This window comes from Hypanus sabinus, chromosome 6, assembly GCF_030144855.1.
Source record: "Hypanus sabinus isolate sHypSab1 chromosome 6, sHypSab1.hap1, whole genome shotgun sequence".
NCBI lineage: Eukaryota > Metazoa > Chordata > Chondrichthyes > Myliobatiformes > Dasyatidae > Hypanus > Hypanus sabinus.
Window position 1 is genome coordinate 68,199,280 of NC_082711.1, and position 15,879 is coordinate 68,215,158.

Sequence of the window (15,879 nt, forward strand, 5' to 3'; positions counted from 1 at the left end):
GAGGAAGATCATACTAATACAGTAGGCCTGGGATATTTATTCATTTGGCCTTGTGGCCACAACAGTTACAGAAAGTGGTCTGAAGTCAATTGGCTTACTTAAGCTGCATGCATCAAAAAATACAAATGAAGTTTGCCTAATTATTCAGCAATGAAACATCTGTTCTGAAAGCAATCCAATGCCAAATCCTTGTGAAGAGCTGGAAAACTAAAACAACTAATAAAAATAGACTGCATTTCCTAGGTTTTAAAAGAGAGTATGATGGACAGCCCTAAATAATGCATGGAAATAGTTGAATAGTCATATAGCTTCTGTCTCTGTTGCAATATTCTGTGGCTCAAGAGATTCAGGTACGCCTTTCACTTGTTTTCTGTGGTTGAAGATCCCATTAGACAGGTGTTAGAAGTGACAGAGTTATAAGGACCTATCAGAGCCAGGTCACTTTTCAATACCACACTGTACCCTGTTAGAAGAGAACCAAATAAGCAAAATAACCCTCTTTGTATCCTGTTCAGAAGGTGAAAGGAAAAGTTAGCTTTATTTGTTACATATGCATAAAAACTTCAAAACATGCAGTGAAAGCTATCATTTGCATCAATGACCAACATAGTCCAAGGGTGTGCTGGGCAGCCTCCAATGTCACTGTTCTCCTGGTGCCAGCAAAGCATGCCCACAACTTAGGAACCCAAACGTGGAAATGTGGGAAGAAATCAGAGCACTGGGAGGAAATGCATGCAGTCACGGGGAGAACTCAGAATGGACAGAGATGGGAAATGAACCCCAATCACTGTCACTGTAAAGTGCTACACTAACCGCTTTGCTACCATGCTAGTAACACTAATGAATCTCAATTAAACTAAAGTAAGTTTTGTCAATAGTTCCTTCACAATCTTAAAACTTGATAATTAACTGCCAACTGCAAGTTAGCTGTTTTTACATGCATATTCAAAAACTATTTAGACTAACAAATGACTGGGAGGTTATATTCTTGGATATACTTTTGTAGATTTCATATTTTGAATAATTTTTCAGGAACTGCAGGTCTGGCATACTTTGGGGAATATTATGCTGAAGTAATCCATTTTAATAAAAAAATGATTGGTCATATTCTTGCTTGCAGAATGATTGATTTGTGTTAATTCCAGTGATTTCTAATGCTCTGTGTTCCCTTTTGTGTTTTGTCTCTTCAGAATCATCTGCGGTGAAGCTCATGTCCTTACGTGATCTTCCTCATCATCTGCAGGAACTCTACCAGAAGGGCTTTGTTCTGGCGGGTTTTCACCCTTTCATATACCCCGTCAATGGCCAGAAAACAAATCCATTAGAAAAAATGTTCAGAGCTATTTTGATCAAAACAGTGGTGAGGTAAAGTCGGCCATATAAGTGGGAGATAAACACAGGCACTGGATTACTGGAACAGATTTTCATCATAGTAAACTAAGCTTTATTTTTGTAGTCAAAGAGTTATTTAACAATATAAATATTTAAGTTATTTATTCAGTATTGCGCACATCAGAAGTTTAAAGCTCATAGGAAGTCAGATCATAATCCAAAAAGAAACATGGATTTTAAATGAAGCTTGAGTGTATTGACACAAATATATTCAATGTTTTTGTGAAAGATTCCTGTCATGGAATGTATTTCTGTCAACTATTAAAAATCGACTTAGTTGAAGGAAAGGGCATTACCTAATCTAATAGTAAGTGACTCTCTGCCATATTATACAAACAATGTCTAGTCAAGTGTTATCAGGGTAGAGCATTGCCCAAGGTTACTGATGTAATTGAGGTATAATTACCCACTTAAGGTCACATCTGCAACCCGCCAGATAATTGTTATATTTCAACAAAGCAATACAATCAATATTTTCTTAATAAGCCCTTGGGCAAACATTCAGAAGAGAAAATTCCTTTCATTCATTTCCAACAGGCTATCACAAGCTTGCACTTTAAGGGATAACAGTCTGAAGTTATCTGCCAACATAAATTGAAGTGACAGCTGAATTCAATTGTTGGACAGTTTTCTTTAAGCAGGAGCCAGGTAGAGTTTCAGCATACATGTATCACAGCTTTAGATACAAAGACAATTTACTGTATGATTATGAGGAAAATCTGTCAGTGTTTCAAATATGTCAAAGGCATGACATTTAATGTTTACATTACTGTTATTACTTGTTCCGTATATTGCACAATAGGTAGTGGTCAGTGTGACCACTGTATGAAGATTTGATATTAAAAAGAATAACAATAAATCTCTGTGGATTTAAAATATTTATTTGATTTCTAGAAATTCATAGCATTTTTAAGTCTGTGTAATATCGTAATATCATTCTGGATATCCTCATTTGGAATATATCAGTTATAACTGATTATATCTGAAAACAGACAAGCTATTGACCTTGTGTTGCAATTTTCTCCAAAAGTATTAATTTTACCTTTGCTTAGAAAGCCATATGCAGATTATGCCGGGGAGATAACACTGTTCAGAAAGTGGGTTCATTTGTGCCTGACTTACATGTAAAAATCATGCATAAAAATCATTTTGCATCGAAGACCTGCCCAATACAGCTTTGGCATAAGTGCGATTTCTCTGTGGAATTTGCTTCTCCTTCCCAGCTTGGTCTTATTCTCTGCTTCCTACTTTCTTTCCCCTTCATTAATGGGGTTGACATCCTTCCTAGCAGGGAGTGTGTGACAGGTGTGAGAGCTGCAAGCACCAGCATTCTCTGCTTGTTTTCTACTACTTTTAACTAGGAGAGAATTATGATAATGATTTTTTTAGAGTAAGGATATCCCAGTTTGTTTGTCTGCAGGTAGTTCAGCTGCATCGCAGGCCCAGCACCGCAGGGTTGTGCCTGCCTTTGTGGAATTTGCATATTTTCCCTGTGCCAGTGTTTCCCTCAATGCTTTGGTTTCCTCCTTCTAAAGAAGTGTTGGTTGTTTGGTTCATTGTTACTTATAGTGCAGGTAGGCAGTGAGACCGACAGTAGGGTTTTAATAGACCTGTGCAAGTGAATAGGGAAGCAAGTGAAATTAATCGAAAATTTGTCCGTGTTCTTTTTCAAGATCATAAAGACATATGGTAATTTTCCCCTTTTTTTGGTGCTATTTTAAAAAACTCATTTAATGTTCAAAATGATGTCTAATTTCTAGGGACACATGTATGCCATCATTTGTAAAAAAGAAAAAAGTGGATGCATCTCTCAGATGTAAATCCATCATCAGAAGGACAAAGGCTTCACGCTTCACAGTTAAATGGTCTATTTCCTTCCTTGAAGATTTTACACCTTTTTAAATTATTATACTAGCTTGGAGATGGTGACCATTAAAATGTTGATAATTAGAAAGATTTTTGATTTATGATTTCACACAGAAATTAAAATATTAATTTGCATTGCTTAGTTATAATATACAACTGGGACTTTCTCTAAGTTTCCCCTTTATTTGGATATAAAAGCAACAGGAAGCTTTGCTGTTCATCGTAATAAAATGTTTTTCATAAATACTGCTTTAATTTCTTGGAAACAGGTTTTACATATCTTTGGTATCTGGCAAAAATGCAGAGTTGCATACATATATTGAAGCAATTACTCCAAGCTATTTTTCTTCCAATAATCAATATAATTTTAATAAATAATGAAATTAATGAAAATTATTTATTTTATCTTCTATTACTGAGACATTTATTTTAAAATATTTCTTTTAAAAAGTTATAAGCCAGAAAATAGTATTGTTAGCTGTGAAGATATGATGAACTAATAATAAGCAAGTAATATACTAGTAAATAATAATAATGATAGGTAACTGGAGAGCTATGTGGGAGGGGAGGGTTAGATTGATCTTAGTAAAGGTTAAAAAGTCAGCACATCATGGTGTAAACACCAGATCTACCTCTTTGAGGAAGCCTTACATCATGTCACTTCAAGTTAACAAACCCAGTGATCTTAGTTGTACAGATTCATGTGTGAAGTTCCACAGAATTGGAATTGGTTTATTATTATCACGTGCTGAGATACAGGGAAAAGCGTTTGTTCCCATGCCATCCAGACAGATCTTTCCATACATCAGGTCATTTAGGTAGTAAAATAGAAAACAGAACTCACAATATAGTTAGATTGAAAAGCTATTATTGTTAGTAATGCTTGCAGACTTAGAATTGAGATTTAAAATAACAGAATGATAATACTGAATGTAACAAATAGATTGACTGAAAGCAACTCATAAAGAAACGCCATGCTCCACAGCATTTTGCTATATGCATTAATATTGTGAAGAAAATATTCTGTTAACTTATATGAGATTTATTTAGCAGTGACCACCGTTAGGGTAGTCACAAGAAGATACAGTAGGTGCAGGGTAGGTACTCTGCCATTTAGTATGACCCCATGCCTCCTCTGAGCCAAATCCCTGCAGAGCTACCAAATACTCCTCCCAGTCCAGTGACTTTCCAAAGCTGGCCATGCTCCTTACTTTAAATGCCTGTGCAAAGCAGCTTTACCAGTCTACACAAGAGAATTATATTTTGTAAGGCATGAGATAGGCTGGTACTGTGGTGGTGTTAGCACAACAGAATCTTTCACTTTTAGTTGTGGTGGATCTATGGGGAAGGGGATCCGAACCATCATTTGGAGAACTGAAATGGCTGGTTAAATGCTGTTGCCTATCAAATCTTGATTGGAGGCCAGGATTACAGAAGCTCCAAATTTTCTGCAATTTCACCCTGAACTTGCATTGCTGTAGGAAAATGCTCCCTGTCCCATAAGCCTAGTGTGCAATTCCCAGTGCAAGGCGAGGAAATGCTGCATCTGGATGCTAGCCTAGTTTTGTGTCCTCGAGGTGCACTGTTATTTAAATTATGGCAGCAGTGTAAAGGAAGGGCATTGAAATTTCAGACAGTAACTTGACATGTCAAGTTAGGAATTTCACCTTGGGTTTAGTGAACCACAGTCTTCACAAATTCACTGTGGGTTTGTTGGAATAGTAATTAATTCCAAACAGCAGCGAGCCCAACACTTTTTATAATGTTGAATAGGTAATGATATATAAGAAGATTTGTTCCCAACATCATTGCAGGAAAGATAATAATATGCTGCATTTTTGTTTCTGTGATTGAATCCAGATTGCTAATTTAATCCAAATGTTGTTTTCTGCAGTTTGAAAATGTGAATATCTAAGGTTTAGGCCACAGCAGAAAACTATTTATGCTTTCTTAAAATACATCATCACTGTTCACAAAATAAAGCTCTCTCTGTTGAAAGCACGCTAAATGCCAGAGGGCACCAAGGTATTGTAGTTGTTAGCGTGACGCTATTACAGCTCAGAGTGTCGGAGCTTGGAGTTCAATTCCGATGTTATCTGCAAGGGGTCTGTATCCTCTCTGTGGAATGCGTGGGTTTTCTCCTGATCTCTGATTTCCTCCCACAGTCCAAAGACATTGCCTTAGTTGGTTATTGTAAATTGCCCTATGATTAGGTTAGGGTTAATCTGGGGGTTGCTGGGCAGTAGGGCTTGAAGGCCTAGAAGGGCCTGTCAGTGCTGTATCTCTACAAAATAGAATAAAATAAAATAAACTCAGCGAGTCAAACAGCATCTATGGAAGGGAATTTTGGGCTGAGATCCTTCAACAGAACTGAAAAGGGTGGGGGCAGAAACCAGAGTCAGAAAATGGAGGGAGGGACCCTCTCCTTCTCCTCACCTCCCTCTCTCCCTTTCTTCCATGGTCAACAGTCGTCTCTTATTAGATTCCTTTTTCTTCAGCTGTTTACACCTATCACCACCAACTTCTTGCTTCATTCCAGAGGTCCCAGTACAGAACACCATGAGTCATGGATCTTCAGCAAGATAAGACCCATTATCAGAGGGTAGCATTCTGTGGGCAAGCCAATTCTGAATCCAAACAGCTAAGACGCAGTGGATCACGTGCATCTCAATCTTCTGGATGAGTCCACAATAGGGTATCTGGTTGAACACATTACTAAAATCCATGTACAATACTGTGCAAGAGTCTTAGGCTCATCTAGAGAAACATAGAAACATAGAAATCTACAGCACATTACAGGCCCTTTGGCCTACAATGTTGTGTTGACCAGGTAACCTACTCTAGAAACTGCCTAGAATTTCCCTACCACATAGCCCTCTATCTTTCTAAGCTCCATGTACCTATCTAAGAGCCTCTTAAAAGACCCTATTGTATCGGCCTCTACCGCCTTCGCTGGCAGTGCATTCCATGCACCCACCACTCTTTGTGTGATTTACGCCCTACCATGCTTTTTCAAATGTCTATCCCTAAGCATCCTCTCCAATAGCATCCCTGCAACCAAGATTAAGCTTATCTGTCTATAATTTCCAGGATTATCCCTATTTCCCTTTTTGAATAATGAAACAAGATTAACTACTCTGGGACATCAACTGCGAATAGAGGGGATACAAGAAACTTGGTCAAGGCCCCAGCATTCTCATCTCTTTTAACTCTCAGCAACCTGGGGTTTATCCTATCAGGCCCTGGAGACCCATCTAGCTTAACATTCTTCCATTTGGTAAATTGGTTTATTATTAATACATGTATTGAGGTACAGTGACAAGCTTTATTCAATCAAATCAAGTTTAATTATCCTTCAAACCATACATTGATACGGCTGAATGAGACAGTGTTCCTACATGCCTTTAAGAGACCCAGCACCACCTCTATCTTTATTTCAAAATGCCCAAAGTGAATTGACATATCTGCACTGCACTCACTATCCTTCACGACATTCCCTTGTGTGAATACCAATGCAAACTACTCATTAAAGACCACATCCATATCCTCTGCCTCCAAGAATATGTTGGCTCCTGTCCCACTCTCTCCCCAAGTATCCTCTTGCTTTTGATTATGTATTCTTAACCCTATGTACTTTCAGTGGCCACCTTACTAGGTGTACCTGTAAACCTACTGGTTAATGCAAATATCTAATCAGCCAGTCATGTGACAGGAACTCAATGTATAAAAGCATACAGACATAGCCAGCCAACAGGTCCCGTTAATGTTCAGACCAAATATCAGAATGGGGGAAGAACTGTGATCACTGTGACTTTGAACTTGCAATGATTGCTCGTGAATGATGGGCTGGTTTGAGTATCTCAGCAACTGCCGATCCACTGGGATTTTCACGCACAGAATTTTCTAAAAGTTTACAGACAATAGTGCGAAAAACAAAAAAAAACACACCAAGTGAGCGGCAGTTCTGTGGGTGAATGTTAATGAGAGAGGTCAGAGGAGAACTGGTACAAGTTGATGGGGGTGGGGGGACAGTAACTCGAATAACCACATGTTAAAATAGTGGTGTGCAGAAGAGCATCTCTAAAGGCACAACATACTGAACCCTGATGTGCATGGGCTACAGCAGCAGGGGACCATGGGTGTACACTCAGTACCCACTCTATTAAGTACAGGAGGTACAGTGGCCCTGAGTGCATACTTACTTTTTATTCCTGATTAAATTCATAGCATCTCTTATCTTCGTAGGTTCTCCTGGCTTGCCATCATTGTCCTAACCTCTCATTATAACATATTAGTCCTGCACTCTGTGTAGTTGGTCTTTAAACACCTCCACATGTCAGATGTGGTCTTGCTTAATAACAGCTGTTCCCAATTAACTCTCCTTAGTTCCTGCCTAATACTCTCAAATGGCATCATAATTGCACAACATTTAACTTGCATTTTGATGCCTGAACTGTAGTTTATGTACTGCAAGCAGATTACAATAGTATTTCAAAGTCTTGTTTATGCAGCAGAAAAACAGAAGACTCCAATTAGTTATCTTTAAGTTAACGAACCCATGTGAGATGTTATGATTTTACGGAGGGAGCAGAACGCTCAGTGCAAGTTAAGCAGACATAAGTTCCTGTATTTAGACTTTTACACTTCAACACAATGAGTAACATTTTTGCTTCAGAGTCTGTCTGAGACACATACTGCTCTTTAGGTGGAATTTACTGTATTCATGGTTCCAGGGTTTGTGGTGCTGAGCTCTTTACTACATTTGTGCAAGATTACTCTTCTGCACATATTTTTATGATCTTGTAGCCCTGTTCCTTATCCTGATTATTTATTTGTGTCTTAAAGAAAGATGCTGGTCACATCCTTTAGAAAGTCTTTAGAGTGATTTCTGGAAGCAAGTTCAACGGGGACGTGGCACAGGACAATATCCTCTAAAAGCAATGCTATAAATGACCAATAAATCTGTGAATTTGGCCCAAGTGGACTCCATGCACCATGTTTGAATCAGAGATCATGGATTTCCTTTCATGTGTTTGGATAGACAGATGGAGTTTAATGCTTTGTTAAAAACAGAGCAACCCGAATAATATTTCAATCCCTCAATACAGCATTACATTATCAGCTTTAACTATGCATTCTGATGAATATTTTAGAATCATAAAATTGAAAAGCTAGAAAATGGCCCTAACTTCCACACTGACCCAAATGGACATCCTTTCATACTAATCCCGTTACATAGCACTTGTGTGCAAAGTTAAGAACATTTCTGAGGATCCCTACCACCCTACTACCCATCCCACAATCTCTGACCCACTACCAATAGAAATGAGATACAGGAGCATCAGGACTTGGACTGCCAAACTGGGTAACAGCTTCTTCCCTCAGGCTGTGAGACTAATGAATACCCAAACTCTACTGAGGTCTCATCACTAGGACCGCAAGCTGTTCATTGTTTACTGTTCATCTGTACTGCATACTACATGCACTTTGAATCATGTTTATTAACTTATTTATGTTAATAATTTGGTTTATGTGTACCATGGTTTGGAGGAACATTCTTTTGTCAGACGAGGATATACTTCAACTTAAAAGTGCAAGAGCAAAAAGACCTTTGTGGGAGAAATGTACAATCCTAACAGTAGCTAGGATGTGGGGTACAAATAACAATGGTAGGTAGAAAAGGAATGTAAAAAGGGCAACATTATAACAGTCATGGTAGATTTCAATACATTGAAAAGATCAGATTGGTGCTGAGTCTCAAGAGAAGGAAGCAGCTTCTAGTTGAGCCCACTGGGGAAAGGCAATTCTGGATTGGATGTTGTGTTATGAACAAGATTTGAACAAAGGTAAGAGAACCTTTAGGAGACAATGATTATAATATGATAATCGTTCTGCAATTTGAGAGGGAGAAGCTAAAGTCAGATGTATCAGTATTACAGTGGAGTGAAAGGAACTACAGAAGCATGAGAGAGGAGTTGGCCAAAGTTGATCGGAAGGGGTTGCTAGCAGGGATGACAGTAGAGCAGTAAGGGCTGGAGTTTCTGGGAGTAATTTGGAAGATGTAGAATTGGTTTATGCCAAAGATGAAGTATTCTAGAGAGAGGATGAGGCAATCATGGCTAACAAGGGAAGGCAAAGACAGCACAAAAGCAAAAGGGAGCGCACACAATATTGCTAATATTAGTGGGAAGCTAGAGAATCCGGAAGCTTTAAAAACCAACAGAGGGCAACTAAAAAAGCAATAAGGAGAGAAAAGATGAGATATGAAGGTAAGCGAGCAAATAATATAAAAGAGCATATGAAAAGTTTTGTCAGGTATATAAGGAGTCCAAGATAGCAAGAATGGACATCAGTCAATTGGAAAGTGATGCTGGAGTGGTTGTAATGTGGAATAAAGAAATGGTAGACAAACTGAATTGGTCATTTGTATCAGTCTTCACTTTGGAAGACACCAGAGGCATGCCAAAACTTCAAGAGTGTCAGGGACAGAAGTGAATAAGTCACTATGACTAAGAAGGAGGTCTAGAAAGCTGAAAGATCTGAAGTTAATTAAGTTACCTAGACCAAGTGGGTTACACTGGTCTGAAAGAAGTAGCTGAAGAGTGATGTGCAGAAGAGCATCTCTGAACGTATAACATGTTGATCCTTGAAGTGCCTGGGCTACAGCAGCAGAAGCCCACAAACATACACTCAGTTGCCTCTGTTTTAGTACAGTAAGTGTTCTATCTCTGGCCTTTTCCATAGTCACTTCATAATATATGGGGTTATGGTAGCAACCTTCAAAATTAACTTTTGCTGACACCTTCCCAACTTGACCAGCTTCATTTTCCAAGATGAGATCCAGTAATGCTCCTTTACTGATTGGTCTGTCTAAACACTGCAACAAAAAATCTCTCCTGGACACAACTCAAAAATTCTAAGAATTTAGTACTAAGGCAATCCAGTTAATGTATGTGAAATTGAAAATGCAATACAATAATCCTGTTTTTTATCACATCTCTCTGATATCTGCCTTCACGTTCGTTCTTGTATCTCCTGTTGACTTTAGAGAGGACATCAAGATTATGGGCATAGTGGAAGGCTATCAAAGCTTGCAGTGGGACCTGGACCAGCTGTAAAAATGGGCTGAAAAATGACATGGAATTTAAAGCAGACAAGTGTGAGGTGTTACATTTTGGGAGTACAAGCCAAGGTAGGACTTACACAGTGAAAGGTAGGGCACTGAGGAGTGTGGTAGAACAGAGGGATCTGGGAATACTGATCCATAGTTATCAAAAGTAGCATCTCAGGTAGATAGGGTTGTAAAGAGAGTATTTGGCACATTAGGCCTTCATAAATCAGAGTTTTGAGTATAGGAGTTGGGATGTTATATTGAAGTTGTATAAGATATTAATGAGGCCAAATTTGGAGTACTGTGTGCACTCCTGGCCACCTATCTGCAGGAAAGATACTGATGTTTAAAAGGGTATAGAGAAAATTTGCAAAGTTGCTGCTGGGACTTGACCTGAGTTATAGGGAAAGGTTGACCAAATTAGGATTTATTCCTTGGAATATAAGAGAATGAGGGGTGTTTTGATAAAGGGATATAAAATTAAAAAGGATATAGATAGAGTAAATGCACGCAGGCTTTTTTCTACTGAGGATGAGCGAGGCTAGAAAACATTGGTTAAGAGTGAAAAGTGAAATGTTAAGAGGAACCTTAAGATGTTAAAAATTAAGGGAAACATATTCTCTCAGAGGGTAGCAGAAGTTTGTGAATGTTGTGGATATGGGTTTGATTAAGAGAAGTTTGGTTCAGTATGTGGATGGGAGGGGTATGGAGGGTTATGGTCCAGGTGAAGGTTGATGGGACTAGAAGGAAGAACAGTTTGACATGGACTAGGTGGGTCAAAGGCCTGTTTCTGTGCTGTAGTATTTTTCTGTATAATAAACAAAGTGACAACAGAGTTTTAGTCTCTAATCTCTACCCACATGACCTAATCTGGGGAGCCTTTTAAACTACCCTCCTTCAGTACTGAAGAAACACTACCTTTATCTGTGCAATATCTCCTTTCCTCTAACTCCTCCATCTATTAGGCTTCAATCTACAAATTTCTAATACTGCCAAGTGCGCTGTCACTAAGGCAACTGGATGAAAAACTCAAAAATATATCGGTTTTATTGGACAGAAAACTACACCAATAGTTTTGCAATGACTAAAATTGTAAATAATAGATTGTGATAAAGCTGCAGCTTCATTTAATTCTTAATATTTACTCTATGACTCAGACTGTCAAAAGCTTGTAGTATTGTGCATGGTCACAATTTTGAATATCCTCTTAAGTCCTCTTCTCGTTAGTGTGTGTTGATGTGAATTTATATAAAGTGAAACATATTTGGAAAATTCTGCAGTAGAACAAAGGCTACTGTTAAGATGTTGGAAAGACACGTCTGTAAACACAGTTTTCCTTTGTTTACTGTGTTCCACTCAATTTGTTGTTTGCTAAATGCAGCATTTTTATACTTCTGTATAAGCTAAATCAGAGTTCTGAACAGTCCATGAAGCCTTGTACATGACCTCACTATTTCTTTCACATTATTTATTTATTTATTTATTGTAACTTTCACTACTTTGTTTTGCCTGCACTTTCCTGCTGCCATAAATTTGATGACCAATATTACTGACATCAAACTTGATTCTGATTCTGAAAGCTTTAAAACAGTATTACCTATTAGTAGTATTGAACTAGTGCTTCTCATTGCTAATGTTAGTTAAATAATCAGATGTACGTAAGGTTTATTTCTTTTTCAATTACCTTTGCTTTTTCATTTAAAAAGATGGAGTAAGTCCCTCATTATCAAAGTTATCCACAATTTGCCATATTGTGAAAGGCAAGAAGATGCTCAGTACATATTGTCATATTATTCATAATCAGCAAATGTAATTATAATAGAAACAGGAACAATCATAAAACAAAGTTTATGTTATAATCCCTGAATAATCTGTATCTTTTTTCAGTGAAAACCAGACTACTGAAAGAACATAACAGGTCAGGCTGCATCTACGGAGGCAAAGTGATAGTCAGTGTTTCGGGTTGAGACCCTACGTTTGTGACAGGACCTTTGTTTTAGTGGTTGTAACTCAGTAGCAGTGGGTTACGTTATAGTTTGTGTGTTGCAGTCTGCCTTTAGGTACTTAGGGCCTATTCATCCTAAAAAGCAATGGCTGGCATCTTCAGATCCAGTGGCTGCACCTAGGCTGATTTAGACCATCAAAAACATTTTAAACCGATAAACAAGGGAAAATCTGCAGATGCTGGAAATCCAAACAACACAAACAAAATGCTGGAGGAACTCAGCAGATTAGGTAGCATCTATGGAAAATAATTACAGTTAATATTTTGGGCCAAAACCCTTTGGCTGATAGCATAATTGAAAAATAATTTCAGCATAAGATTTTAAAACAAAGAATTATGATGTTCAGATATGAAACTTCTGTCCTTTCAATTTGCTTTTGCAAAACATGCATTATTACAAAGAGAAGTGAACGTGTGAACATCACAGAGAGCGAACAAAATCATGACACCCAGTCTTAAAAGCATTTTATTTAAAAACAACAAATGTTCTAAAGGCATTATTCTGTGTGGCTTGATTCTCCTGTCTGTTGGTGCAAAGGTTGCTCTTTTTTTTGGACCAAGTCTTCTTTAGAAGGTAATTTGTGGTTGTATGCAATAAATAAAATAATCATTAATCCTTGAGTGAATAAAATATTTTTAGAAGTAAATCAACGATACTAAGTCTTCGAAGATTGTGCTAACTTAAATTTATTGTTCTACAATCTCTCCAGCTCTGAAGAGAATAGTGCCAAGACAGAACCAGGCAGCCTTGAAGTGGATCTATGTTTATTGGCTAACCAACCAGTTAATTCCAAAGGACTAGAAGATATCCTGCAAAAAGTAAGAATATAATCCTTCATTTTGACTTTTCTTAAAAGCCTTGGCATTGTTGACATGCAACAAATAACACAATAGTAATAATCACAATCTGCATTTTTGCAGATATTTGCTTCAAAATAGGAACTCAGTAATTTCTGAGCATGTGGCTGCTATCCATCCTCATTTAAAGCCTTCAATTATGTAATGTAACTTCCCCTTTATTCCTCCCATCATTTTTCATCTGCTGAAGCTCTGATTAGTTTCAGATGTAATCTCAAAAATACACTAGCAATTCTGATATTCTTCTGATACAATTAGTGTTCCATTTTAAAATGGGGCCCCAGAGAATTTCCAACTACTAACATGCAGAAAGTAAACAGGAAACTTTGGAGCCACAGCAGGTCAGGCATTATCTGTGAAAAGAGAAATAGAATCAATGTTTCATGTCAATTGCTTTCCACCAAATGACAGAGCTGTACAGGAGTCAGCTCATAGGAGAGTGAAGATGCACAGAACTTCTGCTGCAGAGCCCTCAGGTGAAGAAGACATCAATGTGACAGATTACAGAAGAAGATAGATGTACAATGGCGTGCTTGATCCACTTGGAAGGCCCTGCTTTGACTGATAAGAGTTAAAGAGTTTTCTTCCTGAATATCACAAAAGGATTTGCATTGTGCTTCAACCCAAGCCACTCCGGAATGGGAACAGTGGGCATCTCCGTTCCAAACTTGTTGACTAAAGCATGATGCAATGTTAGCAGGGCGTTAAGGCAGTTTCCAGTGAGTCATCGATGGAAAGCACCTAAAGTCAGGTTCTGCTACAGTGGTTCCATGGAGGCTGAAGCTACAGTTCTCTCACAGGATGTTCGAGTATAAGATCACTTGACCGTCTGATATCACGGGCTATCCTTTCCACATTTCTTTTTTGCTGGGCATTCAGTGTATGTAATTCAAGTCCTCTCCAAACTGCAATTGACGGGGTGTTCACTTTCCACAAACACCATTTGGATCACAATGGGCCTTCTGAACAGAAATCAGTGAACAGTATATTGAGCAGTGATTTTCTCCTCACCCAAAGTGTTCTGACACTGAGGCTCTGGGGATTAGGCAATAAAAACACAAGTAGAGTCCCACAACATGGCAACTGTGGCACCTCTGGGAATGAAGTCAACACACTGCAATTTACCAGATTAGAGCTGGTTGCATGTCAGTTCAGTCCCTTTTTTTCATGTAAAAAGCTTAAAATAATACTGAAATAATACACTTCAAAGCAATGTTATACTCATTTTTATACAGTACTTTCTGTTGTCCTTTATGTTTAATAACTTGTGATCTAAAGAAATCAACTTTTATTCTGTACTGCAAAAGGAGCTTCAGAATATTCCCAGACTGAGGAGAGTATCATCTATAGTTATTTGTATGATAATCATTATAGTTACCATCCATATATCAGTCTATTTTATAAAATAACTTTTACTTTCTATGATCAGTTTTATGGATTCAAAGTACAGATGGAAATTCAAGATATAGGTCTGTTTTTGTTTTTGCCCCCTGGTTCAGTGTAGAGATATTCTTAAGTATTCTGCAGTATAAAAGAAGCTATTATTTCTCCAGACTTAAAGATACCATAATTTATAGTAATTGCATGTTAATCAACATAGTAACTGGTAATTATTTAACATTTATATTTACGTCCATTAAAATAATTTTCTTTGTAATTATGTGCTTTATGTTCAAAATACGGCTAGAAAAGCACAATAACAGGAGTTGTTTTATTTTTATTTATGGTTGGGATATAATTTGATATTCCTTATCCTGCTGCTTACCAGGACCATATCCTATTATTTTTAAAAAAGTCCTTTTGTGAGTCAGGGGAAAGGCTGTGAACCAAATAAATTATTCCTCCTGAAGATAAGAAAAAATACAATAATGTAATTTGCGATTAAACCTTTCCTTGCAGTGCTAGTGAAGAAACAACTGTTTGGACATAATATTCCGTGTCAATGCCCTAAGAAGCAACTGAAATAGCAGAAATTTCCTGATTATATACATGTTTGTATTTTGTTAAATTTTTTTTAAATGTAAATTATCATCCTTCTTCTTATTATGCATTATGTGCTTCAAGTTTTAGAAGCATAGAAACATATAAAACCTACAGCACAATACAGGCCCTTCGGCCCACAATGCTGTGCCAAACATGTACTTACTTTAGAAATTACCCAGGGCTACCCATAGCCCTCTATTTTTCTAAGCTCCATGTACTTATCCAGGAGTCTCTTAAAAGACCCTATAGTATCTGCCTCCTCCACTGTTGCTAGCAACCCAATCCACGCACTCACCATTCTCTGCGTAAAAAAACTTACCCCTGACATCTCCACTGTACCTACTTCCAAGCACATTGCCCTCTTGTGTTAGCCAGTTCAACCCCGGGAAACAACCTCTGACTATCCACATGATCAATGCCTCTGATCATCTTGTACACCTCTATCAGGTCACCTCTCATCCTCTGCCGCTCTAAGGAGAAAAGGCCGAGTTCACTCAATCCCCGACCTATTCTCCTAAGGCATGCTCCACAATCCAGGCAACATCCTTGTAAATCTCTCCTGCACCCTTTCTATAGTTTCCACATCCTTCCTGTAGTGAGGTGACCAGAACTCCAAGGTGACAGTACCCCAAGTGGGATCTGACCAGGGTCCTATATAGCTGTA

At 38.0% G+C, this 15,879-nt stretch overlaps 1 protein-coding gene across 1 annotated transcript in view; it reads left to right on the forward strand.

The window, feature by feature from the left end:
* Positions 1 to 15,879, forward strand: part of LOC132395560 (raftlin-like) — a 90,705-nt gene that overhangs the window by 41,916 nt on the left and 32,910 nt on the right. The window contains exons 3-4 of the mRNA XM_059972349.1: positions 1,191 to 1,365; positions 13,085 to 13,193. Coding sequence (XP_059828332.1) covers positions 1,191 to 1,365; positions 13,085 to 13,193 — 284 coding nt within the window. The remainder of the gene's footprint in view (positions 1 to 1,190; positions 1,366 to 13,084; positions 13,194 to 15,879) is intronic.